This window comes from Diplotaxodon limnothrissa, linkage group LG6 (genome assembly GCF_057381915.1).
Source record: "Diplotaxodon limnothrissa isolate DT_005_m linkage group LG6, D_limnothrissa_male_GT1.1, whole genome shotgun sequence".
Lineage (NCBI taxonomy): Eukaryota > Metazoa > Chordata > Actinopteri > Cichliformes > Cichlidae > Diplotaxodon > Diplotaxodon limnothrissa.
This window is the reverse complement of record NC_140601.1, coordinates 40,217,606-40,241,930: the sequence shown is the minus strand read 5'-3', so window position 1 is coordinate 40,241,930 and position 24,325 is coordinate 40,217,606. Positions and strand designations below refer to the sequence as shown.

At 40.1% G+C, this 24,325-nt stretch overlaps 1 protein-coding gene across 1 annotated transcript in view; it reads right to left on the bottom strand.

Moving 5' to 3' along the window:
• The window catches only part of rptor (regulatory associated protein of MTOR, complex 1), a 209,728-nt gene that overhangs the window by 123,131 nt on the left and 62,272 nt on the right, over positions 1 to 24,325 (bottom strand). The window contains exons 5-6 of the mRNA XM_085355198.1: positions 10,523 to 10,681; positions 8,720 to 8,866 (exon numbers count right to left, since the gene is read on the bottom strand). Coding sequence (XP_085211324.1) covers positions 8,720 to 8,866; positions 10,523 to 10,681 — 306 coding nt within the window. The remainder of the gene's footprint in view (positions 1 to 8,719; positions 8,867 to 10,522; positions 10,682 to 24,325) is intronic.

Genomic DNA, 24,325 nt, shown 5'->3' with positions numbered 1-24,325 from the left:
AATTGGTATGACTTTGAGAAGGTAGTACTACACCTATTGGCCGTTACAGGAGAAATATTTGTGGGTTGGGGAAAGTGCAAAAACACTCCGGTGTAAGAGAACGCTTTGTGTTGGCCCTGAACACCCCATAATAATTTCACTTTGATGAATATTATCTGATCTCTATCATTTCTGCACGCTTCTTTATGATACAGATTTAATTTGAAATTGTTAAAAAGTATCCATCTACACTCAGTGTAGTTTAAAAAACAACAACAACTTTTTCAACCTTTACGAGTCATTTGTCTGTGGCCTGAATTGTTCTCATGTGCATTCATTTTTATTTAATTATCACTTAAATGTGACTACAGCTTGACTCAAGTCCATCTTCAGTTTAATGTACATAACCACACATGTGTGTAATGTAAAAAAATCCCACCAATACGATGCATATAATGATCAAAACTAAAGTAAAAAGTCTGCTACTTTAATAATGTCATCAGTAAAGTAAAGCATGCCGGTGCTAAAGATTTGGTCCTTATTGACAAAGGCAGTGGATCAAAATTCAAGAGGGCCTTGAGAAAAACCTGCCCCAGAATGCAACAGCTCTGAGTGAGTTTACATTTCAGCATGACAATGATCCAAAGCGTGCACACTTAAACTCCACAGAACATCTGTGGTAAGACATCACGATGGTAGCAGAGGCTTCTTTAGTAGAAGGTGATAAACAGCAAAACTTCAGGTGTACAAAACAAGCAGAGACTTATCCAGGCACACTGGATAAGTTATATACCTATGTGGTATGTGATTTTTGTTGCCATGATGCCAGGTCTCTCTTGGAAATGAGATTTTTAATCTCAATGAGATTTTTTACCTGGATAAATAAAGGATTAATAATAATAAACTGAACGCTGGAAACACATTCAAAAAGTGTTCTTAGCACCTGAAGCACTGTAACAAAAGGCAGAATGCTGGTATTTTAGTGGCAGAGTCAGGGTTTGGATACAGAAGCAGGTTGAGATCACAGCAGACGCAGACGCCAAGCTGAAGAGCAGATAAGGCATGAAATTAAAGGTTAGGTGTAAATTAGAGAGCAGCAGTTTGAGTTGAAGAAAGAAAATAACTACAGTAAGAAAAGTAAGATGAAAACATTTGAAGTCTTTGTCATCTTGATGTAAAATGGTAAATGGCCTGCATTTACTAGGCAAGTTTATTTGTATAGCACAATTCAACAACAAGGTGATTCAAAGTGCTTTACAGAGACATTAGAAACAAGAACAAATAAAAAGCATGATTTAAAATTGATTAAAACAAGCAAATACTAGTCCTTAAGGACCCCAAAGCACTTTACACATTCAGTCATCCACACATCAACACACTGGTGATGGCAAGCTACATTGTAGCCACAGCCAACCTTGGGCGCACTGACAGAGGCGAGGCTGCCGGACACTGGCACCACCGGGCCCTCTGACCACCACCACCAGTAGGCAACGGGTGAAGTGTCTTGCCAAGGACACAACGACCGAGACTGTCGGAGCCAGGGCTTGAACCGGCAACCTTCCGATTACAAGACGAACTCAACTGCCAACTCTTGAGCCACGATCGCCAACCAACAATGAAAACTACCAAAGTCCAAGTGTGATTTTATGCAAATGTCCAGCGACATCAAATCGAGGCTTGAGCACCCTGCACCACCTACACCAGCCTGACTCGTGTCACTGTTGCAAGCTGCTGGTTGGTGTTCATCAGACCTGCTATCATCTCACCACTGATGGGCAAACAAATGATCACTTCTTTCATCTTTGAGGCCAAAAAAATGTTCATTGTTTGGCACCGAAAAGTGTCGTATTTATTACAGGTTGCACCTTGAACATCACAGAGATGTATAGAAGCTGCTGTACAGTGCTTACTGCATTAAAAATGAAAACACATGGGAGGGAGAAGACAAAAAAACTCAGCAAAGCCCAAAAAAGTTCAACTTTTGGCTGCTTTTATGGACAGCGTTGGGTAAGGAAAGGAAAAAAAACCCTCACAAGTCTGACTACAAGCTTTTGGTTTTTTGTTTGTTTTTTTAAAGTTTGCCACCTTGATCTACAAGGCAAAAAATTAGAAATGACGCACCGGCTCAGACTTTTTCACATTGTAATGATACCGTGATAGGTTATTGATCCCAGTGGGAAGTTTTCCCCGTTCGCAGCCTCTCAGGAGGTGGTCTTTGATGGTAACAAAATAAATAAAAATCTCTCTCGTCTATTCTGAGAGCTGCATTAGTGTGATACTTTAACACTCTGGGGCGGCTCAGTCAATATTTGCAAATGTAAAAAATGAGAGAGGCCTGTGTATGATGTAAAACTTTAATTATATTTGGAGCTCTTGACTATCTATGTGCTCATTGTGCTGTTGATTTGTTTCCTGGGAGTTCAATACGTTTCCTGTCTTTTGCTTAGTAAACTTTAATGAGCTGTGGGTCTTAATGGAGGCAGCAATCCAAGACTTCCCTTTATCATCACTGACTGCTATTGCTTGTTTCTTTCATTCTGCAGCCCTGCCTAATTTTAGCAGGAAATTAGCCAGGGAGACTGTTATATTATTAGTATTATTATCGTTGCCTCTTTTCTCCAAAGCACAGGGAACTATTACTTTAAAAGACTGAAGACTGCTTCACACAGCTTGTAAATAGTTTTTTATTATTATTATATGCCAAATAAGTTTGTATTTGTAACAGAGACAACAGTGCTGCTCCTAAAAGACATCCACGATCAGTGAACTCATTGCTGAAGTCACGAGCTGCGGAGATCGAATCTCGCCTCTTTTATTGTTCCATCAGAACTCCACCATAAACTGTCCGAGGACAAAGCACAATCAAATATTTTATCATCGCAGCATCTAATTTAGGAAAAAGTAAAGAAATATCTGACAGCTCTGAGAAATTACAGACAGATTCGGATAAATAAAGAACTCTGTTTACCAGACGGTGTTTCTGACTGCACAGACATATATTCTTTAGTAAAGAACCATCAGAATTATCAACTCTGTAGAACAAGTTAAGGATGTACTTAAAAATGTGCCACATACATAGTTACATAGTTAAACAGTTCTGTTCATACTGATCATGAGTGTGAAACAGCTTCGGTTTCTAATATGCAACAAAACAAAAACAACATGACAGCCAGAGGACGAACTGAGGGGCTGCACCAGGATCGATCAGGGTTGTTCTGATAGTGAAATATGCAAAGGAGACCAGAATAAAATAATATGCAGCTGTAAAGAGGCATCAACAGCTTCCTTTTTAACCTGCCGAGTTTGCATTGAGCTTTGTTTCTTTCTTTGGCTGTTTATGTAGCAGTGATGTTTACACTGCTGTGTATGCTCTGCTAACAGCACACTGCCACGGCATTGATTTTTTAACCTGCTGGATTTCTTCATTTTTGTCCTTATAAGTCCAGTTTTAAAAGTCTAAATACATCATAAGCAGGCTTTTAGACTTTCACTGTACTTCATTTAACTACTTTGGCAGTGCTGTGAAATCAGATTTAAAATAAATGGAAAATCTCCTCGATTTAGTTGACTCCATAAAATAACGTGCAGAAAAAGCATGAAATTATCATATTGATGTCAGGTATTACAGATTTGTAACTTTGGTTGAGCCACCGTAAAAACTCTTGCATCAGCAAAGCATCTGGCACACGTTTGATAGATTTTGGACATAAAGTCGAAGACTAAAATGCGATTGCAGCAGATGGGGAAACCTAAAAAGATGCACAGTACAATCCAGTGTTTGGTCTGCAAATCCTAACTTTAGACTGAACAAAACGTAGACCTCTGAAATCATCATTTCACAGGTGATGAGATACTATATATGTTTGTTTCGTCGATTCTTGAGTACACACTTGGAATTATAGATTTAACTGACTGAAAACACAATATATAATGAATAAGCTGTAATGAGATTCAAAACACCTAAAGTTATATATAGTTATATATAGCTAAAGGTGATAAAAGTAATTTTTTAAGTGAACTAATCTCCATGTTCTTTGTTCCAGTGCTGGATAAAAGTCAACATGTGTGTTTGATTTACAGGAAGCAGCGTGAGTGCAACCTTACTTTTAGGGTCTGCAGTGTTTGTGTGGGATGCATAAACACACTGTGATCATACACTGCACAGCTGGTCTAACTGTAGATATAAATTACAAATTGTTCCTCTAAGACCGCTTGAAGAGCCGTAGACACTCTGAACAGCTGTTTGCTGCAGCAGAAAATGTTGCTTTAAGTGCTAAAACTCTTTTAGTGTGTGCAAACACTTTTGGGATTACAGACATAAAGGTGGAGGGGGACGAGCAGTTGCGAGAATCTTCAGACTGCCTGTCACAGAGCGAGAGAATACACTACAAGCTTTGGCAATCAAGCTACACTATCAAAAGAACACATAATCACATAGCCGGCAAGCAACAAATCCCATGAGCACCAGCATACAAACAAAGGGTGCAGGAGTCTGGACATTTATGGATTTAAAAACATGCCATGTGATAGCATTTAATACAAAGGAAAGATGTGTTTGATTTTGCACAATTTCTAGACAAGCAATTATATTAAAACCAATCTGGAGAATTGAAAATGTTAATTAATTCATTCAAAATGTCAAATTTACTTCAGTTGTATCCAGAGCACGATTAAACAGACCAAGTGAGCACTCCATAAGCATTCCTTTACTTGATTCAGGTTTGTCCAAATGTGATTCTGTAACAAAGCACAGCGCCTGACAGGAATCTCTTTCCTGGATCTCCACAGCTTATGAGTGCTGCAGCTCAGCGTCTGACGCAAGCCAGAGTAAAACCTCAGAACACCTGAGGCATGCACGGAGGGGACGCGCCTCTCTTTTTGCACCTGAGCAGCATCACAGGACGAGACAAGCAAACAAAAACAAATGATCCGCAGGCACATTTTATTCAGAAAGCTGCAATAAGCTGAATTCATTGTCCAGAATACTTCTAACGCAGTTTGGAAATAAGGTAATTAAAAGGTACAGGAAATGCCTGTGATGGAGGAAGTGTAGTTTTATATAATGCCTCATTGCTCAGTCTTCCAGCCCTGTGCCAGTCCAATAACTCATTAGCTGGCTCTATAGTAAGTAGTAAAAAATGTAAAAGCTCAGATTTACTGTACTGCTCTGCACACACATGAATAAATTAGCATCATTAAAAATACAGAAGAGTAGGTGTTCTTAATGGAGGGGTGATGACGTGTGCAGCTGTGCATTGCTCTCCTATCAAACGAATACGTTCCTCCTCTTTGAAATGCTCGCAGGCGTGACTGGGAGCCCCCGCGAATGCATCTGTGCCAATCTTCATCTCTCTAATGAGGAAAACGTCAACTCGCTCGCAGAGACCGATATCACAAAGCGGCGCGCGCCTTTCTAAAGCCTCTCGTCGAGTCAACCTCAGAACAACACTGTCTCTTGAAAGAAATCTGGCGAAAGCATGTGACGGTGGGCTGCGCTAATCCTAACGGTAAATACAATAACTCTGCCAGCAGAAGCTGATTAACGCCAAACAGCCACTGTAATTATCACATTAGCATATTGTAATCTCGCAAATTACCATGAAAATCACCATGACAGCTTTCTTTTCTCTCTCTCCTCCAGCGGGGAGATCAGGGGACGATTTAATTGCTGAGAATTATTTTTTTAACGGAAAAAAAAAAGAAGAACAAAACAAGAAAACATTGACACTAATCACGAGACTAATCCTCGGGACGGGCGGGGGATGTTATACGTATCATGCTAACAGAGGAAGCGCACAGTCACGCATGGGAGCTACTTTAGTCGAGAAACATTTTTGCAGCCCTGCATTCATTATTCATTAAAATGATAGAAGGAGCAAGTGGAGGCTTAATGTGAGCATCCTGGAAGCGCCAGTAACACAAACACCACACAGACAACACACACACGCTCTTATAGTCCAGCGTACCATAGCTGTGTGCATTGCAGTGATTCACACACACATCTTTCCGTCCCACAGCTAATGCAGTGAGCATGTTCACTGAGTGCACGCAGGAAGTGATGACATATTTAAAAGGAACCAGGTGGCCCCATAATAGCACACTCAGAGCCAACACACAGACACACACTCAGGCCCACTGGCGGACTGAAAGGACCACAGGAGGAGCTCGATATGGGACTGTGGAGGAGTGCTAAAACACTTCCTCCTCCTTTCATATTTTCACCCCATCCGGCTCCTTTATACTCCTTCATCTGCATCATGGCGCTTCCAAATAACGCCGTCCCTGGTGAGTTCAGGCCTGTGGTTCTACGTGAATCACGTTCGCCCCGTGTTCATTAACAGGTGTTGTTGGACGATTCCATTTGCGGCCACTCGTCTGTGTATGAGTGCACAAACGTGTGGGTGAGGTGGGAGACGCCCTGCTTGGATGATCTGCTGTATGATTTATTTTTACTTTTTTAAATTCACTGGACGGTATCGCCTCTCGTTATCTTCCAATTATACACTTCCTGTGTGAGTGGGTGAGACGGGCGAGCACTGAGGTGGAAAAGTGAAAAACGCTTATGGATGTACATTTAACCTAAAGGCCTCCTCGGCTTATTTCTTCACTGAAAGGCTACAGTTGAACTCTGAGTCTCTCAAAGTTTTTGTGCAACGATGCAGCTAATGCGTTTGGAGTAGGCTTTGTGCCCTGCTATGAAAAATATAAATATAGTCCTTCTGCACAGCACATCTCAGCTTTCAGTGGCTACAGTGAGGTTACAGATGAAAATCTGGGCCAATGTAGATAGAAATGTTTAAAATAATCATTTGGGTGATAGCTAATGTCAATATTTCTGGCATGTTTTATTTTATTTTACACTCTTTTTAGAGAAACACTTTTTTAAATTACCTTTTAAAAGGCATTCAATCAATGATTTCGTGAGCACAAACTCGATGACAAGAGATGAATATCAGCTACTGACACTAGACGCAAATATTCAGCTAATACATCAGTGCATCGTTGACCGCAGTCATGCTGAAAGCTTTAATCCCAAGTCTGTGATATGCTCAACTAACAACAGACAGCACTCCCTGCAAGTCTTACCTCGGTTCGCTTTCAAAAATCCCTGGTGACCCTTTAAGTATTTCCCTCTTTTCAAATTAGCTACAACTATGAGACAATGAGAGGTTTGTGCTCACATTGTTCCCTGATTGATGCTAACATGCTACTTCCACACCATTAGAAAGGCGTCACATACTCGAATTATTGGCCAAGCATTTTGGGGGGTAAGCAAAAAGTAAAAGCTGATTTTTTCTAATCTTTTTCACTTCTGTTATTTTGAGGAAAGACAAAAAACTGCATCTATGCTTTAATGAAAGTGAGTATTTCAGCTGCTCCTCTTTCTCTTCGATTCATCAAAAACTAATTTAAAGCTCATTTATTGATAATTTTAAGTAGTTGGGAAAAACACTTAAAAATATGGTTAATGTGTTAAACTTGCAGCGACTTTTGGAAAAGGGAATAATATTTGAATTAATAAAAATAAATAAAATCCAAACTATGAGCCAGGTTACCTTCAGGGTTTTTGCAAGTCTATTATGTTGATTAGTCCCAGCAATCCACCAGATATTTATTCCCTTGCATATAACAGCTAAATCATAATTGGTCATAAAACAACAGGAAACCTTGCACCACTTTTAAGGTTCACGTGAGCCTTCAAGAAATTTTGTTCTAAAGTGATGAGTTTGTTGCTTTTTGGTCCCCCAACATATAACTGAATGGGGCACTTTTGCCTTTAGGCACTTTCCAGTAGAGCGGCTCATTCTGAATCACTCAAAAACAAGATTTTTGGAGGATTTTTGATTTAGACTAAGCGGTTTGTGAAGGAACCTGTGTGATGCTACACCAAATGAGAATTGTGATTTTAGCCTTGGACTCGACCTGAGCAAACTTTGACAGAAAAGAGCAGGAGAAGCAAAGAAAAAGCAAAGGATGGAGAGACACTTGTGACGAGCGTTGCGGCGACTCAGCAGTTTGGCTGCTGCCTTTGCCTTCACTTTAACGGGTAACTCAGCACGCACAGCAGCTCTTCTTTACTCTCGCTCTGCCTCCTGCTCTGTACTGTTCATCCTGTACCTCCCTCCCTCTCCTTCTCCTCTCCAGCTAATCTACAGTCTGGCTGAAACTTCTCCATGAATAATTGAGATGAATGACAGCACCATCTCATTACGAATTCACATAACACGCCATAGCCGGAGAGAGAAAGAGAGAAAAAAACGTAATAAAAAGATGAAGCACTGAGAGGACTGGGGCTGGTAGTGCTGTGTGTGTGTGTGTGTGTGTGTGTGTGTGTGTGTGTGTGTGTGTGTGTGTGTGTGTGAGAGATTGATGATGAAACCAAAACTCAATCATTTAGATCCAGCTGCCTATTTGATTGGCTGCATCACCGCACTGAAGACATCTTGGATTTTTATTAGAAAAGGTTCCAGCTGCGAATCACGAGTCGACTCTCGGTGACACCAATTAGTCCTTTATAAATGCTGTATACATATGTGAGTGTGTGCTCAGTGTGACTGCAATCGGATGAATCACCCAGTTTGCTGCTAATAACTCTTAAATACCAACACATCATTTTGCCCTGTTTGCTCGCATACTGTGTCTGCGTGTGCTTGTATGACTCAGCTCATTCTTTAAGTCTTTTTCCCCCCCAATTACCACCCTGCTACCAACTCGTTCACGCTGTGCGTTTTTGCCTCACCTCCAGCTCCTGCTCTCTCTGCAGGGCAAACTGTTTGAACGACTTGACGATGATTCCCGCGTTGGAGCAGTCGTACACAAAAATGGACGGGCTCCCCATCCACGTCTGCAGGTCGTAGATGGACAGCGGGATGTACTGGGTGTAGTTCTGAGAAAGAGAAGGCAGGAGGGGATAACGTCAGAGTGAGGAATTGGAGAGATAGGTGCATCATGTTATTGCTGATAACTCACTTTTATAGATTTGTGTTTAATTATTAAGCAGTCATCTGTTTGATGAAGAGTGCGAGCAGACGAGCGAGAAAAAGAGAAAACCGGAGTGAGGCAGAGGAAAAATGGGGACGATGGGAACACAGACCGAGGAATATAAATCTAATACCCATGGTGCAATAAAGGTGCTCTCCCCTACACTTATTGGAAAATTTGGTTCTTCGCACCTTCTGTGATGCCCGTGTCCACATCAAATCCCCCACTGATGTCCTGTTACAGCAGCCAGCGACACTGCAGCTTCATTTTATAGGATAAGGAATACCGAATAAAATGCGAAAGAAAAGAAGGAGAGGACATTAGGCCCGAGGGTACACTGAGGACGTGGAGCCAAACGCTAGCGCTCGACAGCAGCGGTGCATCATTGTAAGTGGGTGCTTACTTACAGGACAAGATGATGAACAACTCCAGATTTTATATCTGATTCCCCAAAGTCAGCGAGTCTGTCCGCATCAGTGCGATGCTGAGATCACAGCTACCAGGTGAGATTTGATTTAATGTCTGGTTGTCAAGTTATTTTCTGACTGCAAGAATGTTCCAAGAAACTGAAAACATCTTTTTTTTTAACCTGCATTTTAGCCACAGGAGCCTCGGTCCACTTTAAGCTTCTAGGTGAACACTTCAGGAGTTACTACTCCAAAGTGCTTCAGTTACACAGGCTGACTGCCAGCAGTACCATACTGACTGATCCAAAACAAGTATATTAGCTACTAAGATGCATGCAGTATCTACTTATACCTTTAGATACAAATTCACAGTTTCTGTCTTTGTGCAGAAACTTTTAATTGCACTACAATGACCTGTGAGATATTTGGACTCCTTCATTTACGACAAATGACTGGACTACATCAAAGTACATTTTTCCTGTACCTGTGGTGCGTGACAGAGAGCCACTTTGCACTGGAAAAACAAACACAATCGCCACTCATCATCTGGACCAACTGCCAGATGTTGCTCTGTGCGCCTTTGTCTAATTCCTGAAAATAAACATCGGTGTTTCTAAATGAACGATCTCCAGCACCTATTGCCAAAGCACAAGCATGAAATGACATAACGGGATGTTTAAAGACTGATATAGAAATGCTGAGGACACTTCACGGGTACATAAGAGGATGATCTTGAATGGGAGATCCCCCAAAATTAAATCATGTATAGCCTTTTGATTTTCACAGGCACGTTCCTGAAACTTTCCAATCGCACCTCATACATCTTATTAGGTCCAAAAATGAACTGCCTATAGTTTAAGATGCAAATGGCCTGTCTGGTTATTTGTGAATAAAGTAATGCAGGGATTATGAGCTCTGCTGGCGACTAAACAGCATTACTCCAATGAAAGCATGTGAAAACATGTTTATTTTACTTTGCTTTGGTTTAGTGCACGTGTAAGCACAGCCTGTGACATTTCAGCGACAAATAATCAAGTCGTCCTTGGAAATGACAGCAGTAAACAGCTAACACCATCATGGCTTGTGAACGTGACAGTGTAGGTCTGATTAGAAAGATCTGTGAAGGCCCGATATCGTCTGTGCATGTGTGGTACCTTATTAAAAACCCAGATCTCTCCATTGACAGTAGGTCGTGGCACGCCGTGGCCGTTGTAGTGGAAGAGGACTCGTTCTTCCTTGGCATTGCGTCTGAGTGACGTGCACAGTTTCTTCACTTCATCCACCGTGGGGTCCAGACTCTGCTTGTAACGGGCCTGAAAGAGGAGGGAAGAAAAGATGTCACAATGATTGATGCTTTAGTCACATTGGGAACAAGGACACTGCTGCTCTGCGTTTTGTTTCGGGCAGGGAGATGTGCTGCATTTATTTTTTCTTTCCTTTGCAGTTCAGTAGTCCTGCGTCAGTCTAACTTTCTTTGTTTTCTTTTTCTTTGATTCAGCAGCACTCACAGGCCCTTGGTTTTGAACAAATAAACAACCACATTTTGGTTATTCGCTGTTTTGCTTAGCTGGGAAGTAAAAAAAATCAGCTTTTGGTGTATGAAGCACTTATTGGTCTGTTCTGAATGAATATATATATATGACTGCATCAATTTTTACAGTGTGTCCCAGCACAGGACACTTCTTTAAATTCTCTCCATATTAGGCGACGGAGCAGACTAAAAGGTATGGCAGCTGATGTGCAGGGTGGACTTGAGAATAATCTTGCAGAACATTTTCAGTCTAGCTTTAAACTGTGCAGGAATGTGGGGGGATAATGTGCACCTGTAATGTCCAAAACAAGTTGTATTGATGCATCTTTCTGTGAAGCACTTCGAGTTGCATCGTTGTGGGACTGTAGTCTATAAATAACCTTTTGAGATCTGTTGACTGATGTTTCAGGAAGGATGAAGTTCACCACTCTGCTTTATTCCATCAGTGAGAGTGGCTAAGATTGGAAATTACTTTCTATGTGAAACATAAACCAAGAAAACAAAACAAACAAGAAGCACTCAGAGAGCACAAACCTTCGCCAAGGCAGCGTCATCTCTGTGCAGTATTTGCTTTTAAGGCAACAGAAGTTTATTTTCTTTGTTTTTTTAAACATACTTTAAGTACTTATGTTTGTAGTGCAGTAAAAACAAGTGCAAAGTGCAGGCTTTTCCTATTTGCCCTGTCGAACCCCATTTTAATATACAATTACTTCATTTTAAGTTTTTATTTTTATTATTTTCCCTTAAAGTGGATGTAGCTCATGTGTGGCAGTTATTTATTTAAACAGTTATAACCTGTTACGGTAATGTACATAACAAAGCTATAAGAAAATGAATCAACTACACTCCTGTAACCCACTGTCATTTGAATAGCTACATGTAGCATTATTTTCACTTTGACCTTTGGCTCTACTTACCTTAAAGGAGAGCAATATATTAGCCAATAAATCATTATGATGACCTTGAAGGGATTGAGACAAATTTCTATTGTTTATTAACATGACCTCACTTTACACCCCTACAAAGTTCTATCGAAGTTTTATTCATTCAAAACTTTTCAAGCTTTTAAAAACAGAATGACAGACACACACATGCAAGCACCACCAAAACCTTAACCTCCTTGTTGGAAGTTAATTTGGATTCCTAATAATAATAATAATAATAATAATAATAATAATAAGGATACAGTAGACTGAAGGTTTACAGAAGGACTGACGAATCCACTTATCCAAAAATACAGGCAGCTACCAGTGCAACCCCTGAGTAAATGTTATCAAATTGAACATAACATATGACATCTTTCGTGTTATCGTTTTCACAAGCATATCACCGATTTTGGGACTGATCCGAGATTTTTAGTAGATGCACCTACTGCATGGTATGGCTTTAGTGCACAAGTGCATTGAATCAAGAAAATTAAATGAAATTCAGTTTTTATTTATATAGCACCAACTCTCAAAATCAGTCCCCTCAAGGCTTACATACTTAAACAGAAGCTTACTTGTGTTCATTTTAATTAGAGATATTTTTATGATCAACAACTAGTAAACAGGACGAGAACCAAACTGTTCAAGGACAATGTGTCTTACACTGCAGTCAGGTTTAGACTTTTAGTAATAATTATCGAAGATGAACTGAACTCCATGTAACTAAGAAGTAAAGACGCCATGTTTCATGTTCAAGCGCTCTGAAAGGGAGAGGAACACTGGAGAAATGTAAAAGAAACTCTGCAGAGCTCACAAGGGCACAAGCTATTAAGATCAACTTCCTTTTTCAACAAAGTAGGTGACCTTGAGTCCACACTTCAAAGTCCACATTCTCCACAGCAACTTCATACTCATTTAAAAGTGCAGGAAGTCTTTCTTTTATTTCATAAATCTGCAGTTTGAGTGTTTCTCTATGTATATTGTGCAGTCTTTCCGCTCTCCTCTCAGACACAGAAACGTGTTATAAAAAGGAAAAAAGAAAACTGGAAAATCACACATGATAGTATTTATCATTTTAACTGAAAACAAATCAGTGAACAGTGGACGAGTGAAGAAAAAAGGATGGATATTATTCTGCAATCATCTGATTTCAGAAAATCATTTGGTCCTCAGCAAGATTATTTAAATACAACCTCAGATGACTTATTATGGGATGCCATTATTTAATGAAAACTAAGCCAAATTGCAAAAGCAAGCAACTAAGAACTCCAATGGTTCAGCAGCTTTTAGAGCCACCTTTAACAGCAATAACTTGAAATAACTGTTTTCTGTAATGACTATCAGTCCCTCGCATTCCTGCAGATGAAACTTTTACCCACTCTACTTCATAGCTCTGCTTCAGTTCATTGGTTTTTGGATATTCATTTATGCTAAGCTCTCTTAACATCCTGCCACAGCAATTTAATCAAGTTGAAGTCTGGACTTTGACTCGGATTCTTTTCTTTTTCAGTCATTTTGTTAAAGATTTAATGCACTGCTTGTGATCTGTGCTATGCTGTGGCATGAACTAATTTCATCCAAGCTGTAGCTGTCAGTGAGATTACATTTCACTCTAGAATATATTGGTATACAGAGGAATTCATGGTTGACTCAATTTTAGCAAAATGCTCAAGTCCTCTGGTTGCAGAGCCAGTCCAAATCACCACCTCTTCACCACCAAACATGACTGTTGGTATGAGGTGTTTGTGTCGATATAACTGTTCCTGAGGTCCCGTGGTTCGTTCAGATGCAACTTTGCAAACCTAAGCCATGTTACGAATGTTCTTTTTAGAGAGAAGATGCTTTGTCCTGGGAAACCTTCCAATATTAATGGCAGACTGGTGGCTATCAGGTGCCAAAGCTGTTGATGGAGAACTAACATCAACAAGTGAATTGCCAGAAAAGTAAAATGAATCCACGAAAACTGATGAGACTATTTTAGGTAACAGTGAGCCCAGCGGGGAGAGACTCTAATAACTACACGTGTTAGTAGATTTTCACGTGCTGTTTTGAAGAGGACACAAGCTGAACCTGAATGTTTTCTTCCATTTAAGAAAGACCACGTTCACATTTGAAAATACCAGACCAAAAATAAGGATCTGAATCAGCTGACAAGTGACTAACCAGCTGGCAGACCAAAGACAAGCATCCAAAAACCGTCCTGACTCAGACAAAGGCGTTTTTGTTTTGCAAGAAGCCAAACGCCTAAGAGAAGTTTTCACATTTCATATTATCGAACAATAATAATTTCAGCTAAACAAAAAAAAGTATGCACGAAGTGCAACGCTTATAGAAGTCTTGTGAAAAATGGTCTTAACACAGTGAATCACAGAAGGTACAAAAGCAAGTGCAATTTGTGAGCAAACAAGGAGGCTTTTACACTTCTGAGTGTGAACTTCAAACAAGCTGCTGATAGCAGTAAGTGTATGAAACATGACATATATAGTACCAAATCTCTTGTTTTTTGAATAAGGCGCAGTCACAATAAGAAAACAAAAGCAGTAGATACAATTCACAAACAAAATAAAAGCAGAACACTGAGTTTGAGATTGTGCTGCTGCTGCTTCACTGCTGTCAACTTGTGTTTTTTTTCTGCCACCTCTTGCTTACTTTAGACCACACTTCACTGGGCTGTGTCATTTTGCAGGAGCAAACCAGCGTGAAGCTCATGCCTGTGCGGAAAAGGTACTCAAGAAACTTTAAAAGGACTAACGGTAGGAGACAGAGGACATGTGCATTGTTGGCGCTCCTTCAGCTCATTAAGTGAAATGTTTGTGTGCATGCATGAAAGGACACAGAGGTGTCAACTAGTTATGCAACAGAAAAGCACCCGTTTAGACCAGTCTGAATCATTATCACACTCACCAAGGTCCTTCTGTTACACAACCAACCAGCCGTTTATCAAACAGCCAAATGGCTTTGAATCACAGAAGAAGTCACATTTCAACTTTAACTTCTTGCGAAATTTACAGCTGACAAAACAAAAACCAAGACACCAAATCAGATCTGCACAGGGTTCATTTTACCAGCTCACTGATTTAAGATCCTCTTCACAGAACACAAATATCAACTTTTAATTACTTGATATTAAAAAATAATACTATTTTTCAAAACAGACCTATACAGAAGTCTTCATTATAAATATTCTCACAGTATTTATTTTCATATCCCACCACTCATTCTGCCAGTTTTCTATTTGGCCCCACAACACTTATGTCACTCCCTCAATTTGTCCCGTATACCAAGGCTACAACTTACCAAAGCATTAAGGGTTTGATCCCAACCTGGATTCATGGCTACATGTCAACTTCTCACTTTCCATCCTGCAAAGTCACTATCTAATAAATGTAAAAATAAAAACACTACATTCATGCACTGATCGCCACCTTTAAAATTCAGTGAGCAACCATTAAATTTTATTTTGCCTTCAGCATTAATCTGCAGCGCCTGACGCTTAAAAATATATAGCCAAATCATTTTCCCCAATCACAAGATGCAACATGTATCTTAATCAACCAAATGTCATCAACAGAGATCAAAGAAACTGCAAAAAAAAAATAAAAAAATAACAGTACAGCTTTGCACCCAACCCTGCAGCAGACTGATTATTTTCCTTCCCAACACAAACGTCACTAACCATGTAAGATATGGGTTCTCCAACTTTAGGACACACCCAGGGATCCCTTCTAGCTACCACATTATTATTCCAGCTTCTAGCTTTTATCACAACTTGAATATTTTTAAAAGTGTCAGAAAAAAAAATTGATTTTGTTACCATAAACACTCCCCCTCCATCAATACAAACTTTATTAATATTACAGTGCAACTTTAAGTTATTTTGTGCACCTCTCTGCTACAAGGGTGAGAAGACCCAAAATTAGATAAACAGAAAATACGAATTTCAGTATAAAAGCTCCACCAGAACTCCTGTTTCTAAAACTCCTGCACTCTTCATGTTCCCGGACAACAAGCAGATGTAGAATCACTGATTTATAGGTATCATGTAGGCTTCATTACTCATTGAACTATACAACTTATTAATGACCCTCTGTGTTTAAATGTTACAGCTGTGTGATTTTTAATTAAACGGCGCTGGATGGTGTAATCCCAGTTGGGAGCTGTGATTTGCAGAATAAAATTACCACTTGCTCATTGTTCTGTCACATCATACAACGGCCAGACTGAACAGACCTTCATCAAAGATGTCAACATTTCAACTTCCCGTATCTGGAAGACTTTGCAGTGCGAGAGGAAAGCTTGCAGGCTGACTCAATTTGGGCATAATCAGATAAAAGCGTCTGAATGTCGAGAGGCGCAGCGCTCGCCCCGACGATATCAAGTGGTATCTGAATGGCTTAATGGCGTTAGTGAGGGAGCTGCAGTGATGGAGGTGCAGCGCCTGGAATCAGAACTCATAGTGGAAACTGGGGGAGGTGTGCAGAAAGGCGAGAGTGTTAGGTGGGACAAGTGTTTACACTTTCTGTAGCTGTTATTTCACATGATTCCCAATTGTATTTAGATGCTTCAGCAAAGCTGCTGATTTACATTCATGACAGCTGAGCATTTAAAATTCAAGTGGCAGAAAGAGATTAAGACAAATTCATATGTATGAGGAAGACACCTAGGAGAGTCCATTTAAATATACCAATTACAGTTTTCTTGGAGAGGGAGACGCGAGTGTTCCTGTGCAAAGAAATGGACTCACTAACAGCCTTGACCTGAAGGGGGAGCTCCAGCTTCCTGTGAGGACAGAGCGTCTCCAGAGGTTGAGTCAAACTGCAGCTGTTCGCCTGTTGCTTCTCCACCTTTCACCACCGCTGCAAAACACTTCCACCATTTCCATTAAGGCTACAGGAAACAAACTCTTTGTAAAGGCGTGCGCTGTGCCAGCCCTGCTGCCATTCATCATCATGTCACCTCTTTAGAACAGGCAACCTTTTCAAAGCACCGCACGCATTCAGGATGAAGCTAAACACACACAGTTTAGCTGCAAGACTCAGTGAACTATTCTGTGACAAATTTCAGCATACTGTGCAGACAATAAAACAGGCAATGACTGCTGGGCACAGGTAAAACTCAGTCTGTGTGATCCATCATCATCAACACCGAAGCAACACAAAATGGTTTTTATAAAACAAATAAAATAAGAGAAATAAGAAATGTCTTTTACCCATTCAAGAAAAGACTTCTCATCTTTTCAAGCTCCAAATGAAAATCTGAATAAATAAAACAATTAAAGTAAAGGATGTATTAAGCCGGATGAAGGTGACAGCAGCAGCCACTTGTTGTCAGAGGGAGGAAATGAGCAAAGGCAACCTTTGTCCTCTCAACCACTAATCAGCATCTGAACATCAACAGCAGCCTTTTTAGAAGTGAAATACGTCAAAGAAATATGGAGACTGAAGAGGAAACTAAAACAAGTGAGGAGTAGAAAGATAAAAAACAGTTTGAAGGCATCCTCTCAATGCCTTTACCTACAAAAGTCACAGCTGCCAAACCTTTTTCTGATGTTCACGTCTTCTGCCTAAACTGATTCTTATTATTTTTTAAATAAAAAGCTCTGATATTTACTATATAATCATCTAATCTCATTTATTAACAAAGAGCTATCTGCATTTATCGCTTTTACCAGCTGAAATGAGAAATGTTTCTGTAGATCAAGTACACTGTTTCGTCAAGCTCATCCACAATCCCAGCAGATCATCTGATGACTTGGCTCATACGTTTCTACGCATCAGCCACCGGCCAACGTGTGCGACCCCATCTTTTTATATTAAAACTGAATGAACGTTTGAATAAATCAATTTCATAGTCCTGTCTCCAAGATTTCAAGAATGTAGATTATTTAAAAAAAAAAAAAAAAAATAGATGGGGTTAACCCATCTATTTAAATATGTCAAATACATATTTCATCAGCATTTCATAACTGTGACTCGTTTTCACATAAAGCTTGTAAACAATAATTAGGCCAACTTGATATAACGGCATCTCTGCCTCAGCCAAAACAATGGGTCTTTGAATGTTTCACGTTTAGTTATTTATAAACCTGGCTCCTTGCAAACGTTAAACATTAAACCTAATTAGATTTTAAATTGAATTCAAAATCATTCCAAAGAATAAAGTCATATCTAACCCCACTGGGTTAGACTGAAACTACAGCTGTGTTAATTCATACGTAGCATAAGAGTATTGTTCCAGACACACCAGTTCATTCATTCTCTCCCCCTCTCACTCACTCGCACACCAAGTTTAAACCCTGATGTCTAATGGACCTGCAGGCAACTCAATCCCTGCAAAATTTCAATTACCGATCCGTCAGTATCACAGCAACTTTACACACAAGGTGAAAATACGACAGAGAGTTTATTCTTGTGACTGACAATAAAACGCACTCAGCTTCAGAGTGACTGAAAGCAATTATCTTGTCTCGTGGTCACGAGGAGAGCTGGTAGAAATGAGGAATAGTTGGGACTCTAACTAGACCTCGTCTGTCAAAAATAACGAACGTCTCAGAATCTGAGTCAAAGAGAAAATATTATGTAATCTACGATATGAAGGGCGCAATGGTAACCATGATTAGCAAAGAAATGGGACGCATTTGTTTAGTTTCATAAATATGGTATATATCATCGCCGGGGCGATTGTGGCTCAAGAGTTGGGAGTTCGCCTTGTAATCGGAAGGTTGCCGGTTTGAGCCCCGTCTTGGACAGTCTCGGTCGTTGTGTCCTTGGGCAAGACACTTCACCCGTTGCCTACTGGTGGTGGTCAGAGGGCCCGGTGGCGCCGGTGTCCGGCAGCCTCGCCTCTGTCAGTGCGCCCCAGGGCGGCTGTGGCTACAATGTAGCTGCCATCACCAGTGTGTTAACCCTTTCACATTGTTTGAAATCATTTTGAGCAATGCCGTTGCGATTCTTTGAGGAATGCTGAATGTAAATGTATTTTATTTGACTTACAGTGACTCCTCTGTACTGGACAAATAATGACGGCTTTCAGCTGTTATAAAAACACGACAACCCGCATAAAATAATCACTTTTTCAGATTCATTTTCTTTTACAAAGATTTTAGTTGGTGCAATAAATCAGCACCCGTCTTTGTTTTACAGCAGCGGGTATCCTGTGTCCACAAAAGCATAAAGTAGTTAAATACAACCAAGATGACAGAGAGCCTCCGCTCAGCAAGACCTAGAAGAGACAAAACTCATAAAAACTATCTCAAGATGATTTTGTGAAATGAGCTTTTATATTTTCTGCATCATTGTCTTTGGACCTCGGAGGTTTGCCTCATCCAGAGGCTACTGTGTCAGACTACCTAGGAGAGTGGACTTAATGCCGCCTGGGCCTCGTTCTGCCTGCACCTGCAGACATCACACAATGGAAGCTGTGAGCCAGAATGGACCGATGCAAGATGGGCTTTATGGTCAAAAATACCTGCTTACCTGAGTCTTTCTCCCTTATATTATATTTAAAGCTCAAGGAAACTCTTTAAAGAAAAAAGACATTGTGGTGATAAATTATGTCTTTTGCCTCCTTTCTGTAAAGACAGAGGATACACCACTTTTACAGGACAGACTTAAATATTCTATTCGTTTTTGCATCATTTCTTATTTTTCAAAAGAAATGATGCACACTAAAGCTGCAATATATTTCCCTTGTGGGATCGATAAAGTTATCCAAGTAAAAAACTAACACATGGAAAATTACTTCACTTTATTAAAGCATCTTCACAACTCAGGAGAATGAATTCTCTTGTCCTCAGACATGTCTGGGCTTGTCTTTTATTACCAACAGCATGTTATTACACCTTTATATCACCTTTATATCACCCCTAACAAACTTGAAAAGGCTGGCACTGTACCAGATGTGGTAGATCACAGTGCCGTGTAACAGTCAACGATGTGACGTCAATGATGACGGCGTGTGACGCAGCCTAGAGGAGTCATAAAGCTTTGCCCATTCTGACAAGGTGTTTTTGAAAGACTTGAAACAAATAACAATTTTAACCATTAAATGGGGTTTGGAGGCCTTTACCAGGAGTTCTGGTAAAACTGAAGTGAGAGCTGTGACTACTTTCATGGCAAAAACCCATACTTGGCTCTACCAGGGCTTTGTCTTGTCCTCACTTCTGATTTAAAAGAAGGTAACCTTGAGGCAAAGCTTAGAGTTGGCATGTGTGAGACCTCAAGATTTCATCTCTGGTTTCAGCAGATAATGTGTTGTAGTTGGATCAAGGTCATGTTACTCTTTTAGAAAATGAGTCTTTCCCTTTGAGTTGAGTAACTTCAAGTAAGACTGACAATGCATCAGTATCACTGTAGATGTACCAGACAGCCATGGTAAGGAGTGGTTGGTTGATTGGTTGGTTGGTTGCTCCATTTTCAAATACTCATGTCACTGATAGAGGCATTCAACATGAGAGTTCCCCAAGGTGGTTCAACGTTAGAAAGAATGACGAGCTCTTTTGAGATGCATGAAAGAGATAAACTCAGGTGCTTTATGAGTGTTCAAATTGGATAATTACCTTGAGAAATGTTCCTTAAATGTTTTATTACAGAGACCAAACACGAGAAATACGTCTGAGCTATTGCATAACTCAAATGGCACTGTGGATGTGAGGCGTCAAATACTGCTGTTATGTAATATACTGTTGGTGACAGACATCCACACGGAGTCCTGTGGTGTTCTTGATTTGACATGATGGCCACATCCAAGCTGGATGCTGAGTGATAACAGTCTTTTGACACTACTGGGTCCTTTAAATCAGCGGTCCCCAACCCCCGGGCCACGGACCGGTACGGGTCTGTGAGTTGTTTGGTGTGGGGCCGGGAGAATTAAGGCTCGTTTTCTGGTTTTCAGGGTTTTTATCGTTAACTCAGTTTCCCTGGGTCTTTTCCCGTGTGTTATTAATAATACTTCTTTTTTTTTGGTACCGGTACTGTTTTTATTTTGTTGTATTTATCTGCGACACCTTAAAGGCCGGTCCGTGAAAATATTGTCGGACATAACAGGCGTAAAAAAGGTTGGGGCTTTAAATGTTTGAGAGGGAGAGATTAATCGTATAACCTGATAATAAACACCTAGAGAGACCTAGAGAGCATCTTGGACAAAGAGACACTATTTAATAACCTGGGATGATTACAAGCTCTCAATCTAAAAGCTGCAGAAGCAGTAACAAATAGTTGGCACGAAAACATGAAAATGTTGATGTTTTGCAAGATTAACCATTCAAAGATATGATAGTGAAAATATAGAGCTGGAATTGGGGAAGACAAAATGAATATTCTTCTTCAGGGATTAATAAAGTCCACTAATTCGAGTTTAGCTGAGAAAAGTACAGCATAGTTTGACAAATCGCACACAGCTGAGCATGCCGCTGTGGCGATAGTCATTTCCCCAGTGACAGCAGTCCTGCTGGGGCCAATGTGTCCGGGCTGAGTCAGTTCACAGCAGGTCGGATGGAGCAGAGGGAGAGATGACACGTCATCTTCTCATCCTGCCAGCACACACCTCCTGTCAAGACTAAATTACCTACACGCCTCAAATGCATTTCTATGGCCGAAACATGAAACAGACTTCTATGAAAAATCATCATATGGATACTTTTAAAAAGTGAAATAATCCACAGAAAGTTCTGTAGAAGGGAACAAACTAACTACTTTATAGACGACGTGTTCCTAATAGAAAATAAGTGATATTACAGCAACACCCATCACTTGATATCGTTGGATGATGGAAGAGAGCAGCCGGAGTCAGAACACTGCTGCTGCAGCTGACTAAGCGACATGGGTTATATAACTGGCAGAAGGTCCAACTGCACCAAGTGCTGGTGTTGAAGAGGGTGATATAATAACAAAATACATTTCACAGACAAAACAGCTGAAATGTAAGTTACATGCAATCAAACCTAGTTTGGTTTTTGCTCGTTTGTCCTCATGTCACTCCTTTTTTCTTCCCCTCCCCCCAACCTGACCTGCAGGTCTCTTCCTGTTCAAAGGAAGCTCTTCCTTCCCACAGTCACCAAGTGATATTCAGTAGGCACTGTGTGACTGTTGAGGTTCTCTCTCTAGTATTGTAAGGTCTTTGAGGCCACTGGTGGTGTGAATTGGTGTTATATGAATAAAATGTTATGAACTGAATTCTACATTAAATTCCACTGAGGAACTCTTTGTCATGCTTTGCTTCCTATTTCTCTGTGGGATTTCTTAATAATGTCCTTATTTGTATGCATGACAGAAGGATTAATTAAGCTAGTCAGACACAGCAAACAAAAAAATATTCAGCTTTCATGTTGGAGTCATTACAGATACTATAATTGCAAAACTAAAAACAATGGATAAGCAGATGTGCTTAAATTAAGCAAACATGCCTGAATCCTTATTAGGCTCAGGGAGCTTTAATAGGCTCCATTAGATTAGAACCATCCATGTTTGTGTGTCTTTGTGCACATGTACATGTGTTGTGCAGACCTGTGACAGTGAAGAGGCAGAGAGACCTCAAAGCACCAGTCCAATTAAAAGTTCAGTTCTGAGCAGAGCTCAGAAGTCTGTTTTTGGAGCAACATTTGTAATTAAGTAATTTTACCTTAAGGACAGAAGAAGGCACTCAGAGCTATAACGCAAAAAAGCTGCAAGCAAGTCCTGTGTTTTTCTTTTCTTTTCTTTTTTTTTTTTGCAGGATATAGAAAAACAAGTTGAAAAAGGAAAACATAACAGCATGCAGGTTTCCATCCAAATGCAGTGAAATGTTGGGAAAAAATAAATAAATGCATGTTTCCATCCACTGACATCACACAAACATCATCAGGTGGTGTTAATTTTCCAACGTGTTGCAGAAAAAGGGATGCAAAATTACCTGAGGGGTGCCATCGCCCCCCCTCAGCCTGCTAGTAGATGCACCTATGTGATGAATTTCAAAATCCTTCGAGTTATATTCACAAACATATTCGCGGGCTGACAATACTCCATAAGCCTTTTAAAGCTGACGGGTAAAAACTGATATGTCATTTATTATTTAGATTTTGTTTTTGTATCTTTCTGATATTAGTTTCCACTCATGATTTCTTTCATAATGCCGCGTTTATAACTTTCAATTTTTAATGTTGTTTTCTAACTAAACATTATTTGTACTGATCTCCCTTTTGAAATGGAGGAATGTGTTCAGTCACCTGGTCTTACCTGAAAAGTCAAATGAGAGCTTCTGAGTGTGTATGAGATCTCCATTTGAAAGAGTACAAAAGGTTTGTGTTGAAACGCAGCATAGCGACAGGTAAAAGCAGGTGAATCCCATCCAAAAACATCTATAACAATATTGCTGTAGTGTCATTTTTTTGTGATGACCCCCGCTGGTTTGATGGATTTTCTTCTCAAAGGAACGCCTGTGTTTGCCTTGCTCTGGGAGTTTTTCATCTTTCTTCTAATGTCACTTTCTAACTGGAGGCTACAAAGGTCCAAAAAAAAAAAAAAAAAAAAAAAAAAAAAAAAAAGAAAAAGTCTATTTACTTCCTAGTCGGCTGCTTTTTAAAGTTTGTTATAAAGCCGATTTGCAGTGTTTCTGTGCAGTTCTGTGAATTGGTTCTGGTTCTTATTTAATGTCAATTAAATTATCTAGGATTTAATAGTCCAAAGTAGAGCTGGGCGATAGAACGATAACGATATGTATCGCGATATAACTTTTACTCGATAGAGAAATTAAGCTATCGCGATAGACCTCGCCGCTCTTGTCCTCTTTTAAAAAAAAAAAAAAAAAAAAAAAAAAAAAGGTCAGCCAATCCAAATTAAGTAGCGCAGAGCCGAACCAATCACAGCCGCAGCGTCACGTCGCGTGACTTGTTACGTACAGCACAAGTGCCAAGCCGCACATGTGTATTTGTTTGGGAAGCAGCCAGCGGGTAATGGAGCCAGCGCGTAATGGAGGAAATGAGTGTGCCGACTAGAAAAATCAACCGAGCGTGACCGAAGAGAAAACAGATGATGGTTCCAACGCCGGAGAGATTGTCGAACGGAAGAGCCATAGAAGTTCCGTAGTGTGAAGGTATTTCGGCTATTTCAAGTCTGACAAAAAACAGAGTAGCGTGCACTGTAAATTGTGCCGAAAGCAAGTCCGGAAATACAATAAACTGGTGCATGCGTCACACTGTGCGCCACGTTATTGTTTCGGTGAAATGAATTTCTACAATACTGTTACTGTTAATTCTACTCTCTGCAGTGTTTAAATGCTTACATATACACACAGTTACTGTCCGTCCACACATACGACTCGGTTCTGCTTCTATGCCCCAGCTTTGTTTACTTTTTCCCACCGAGGCTTCTAGACTTATGATTGGCCAACATTTCTGCACGGTTAGGAATCTAGCGCCACCTGCTGCTTTGGCATGTTCATAGCAGCGTTTTCCTTCATTTCTGCCTTTATGTGTGGACGGGATTATTTTTTAAAACGGAAACGGAAAATCTCCGTTTTCAAAAATA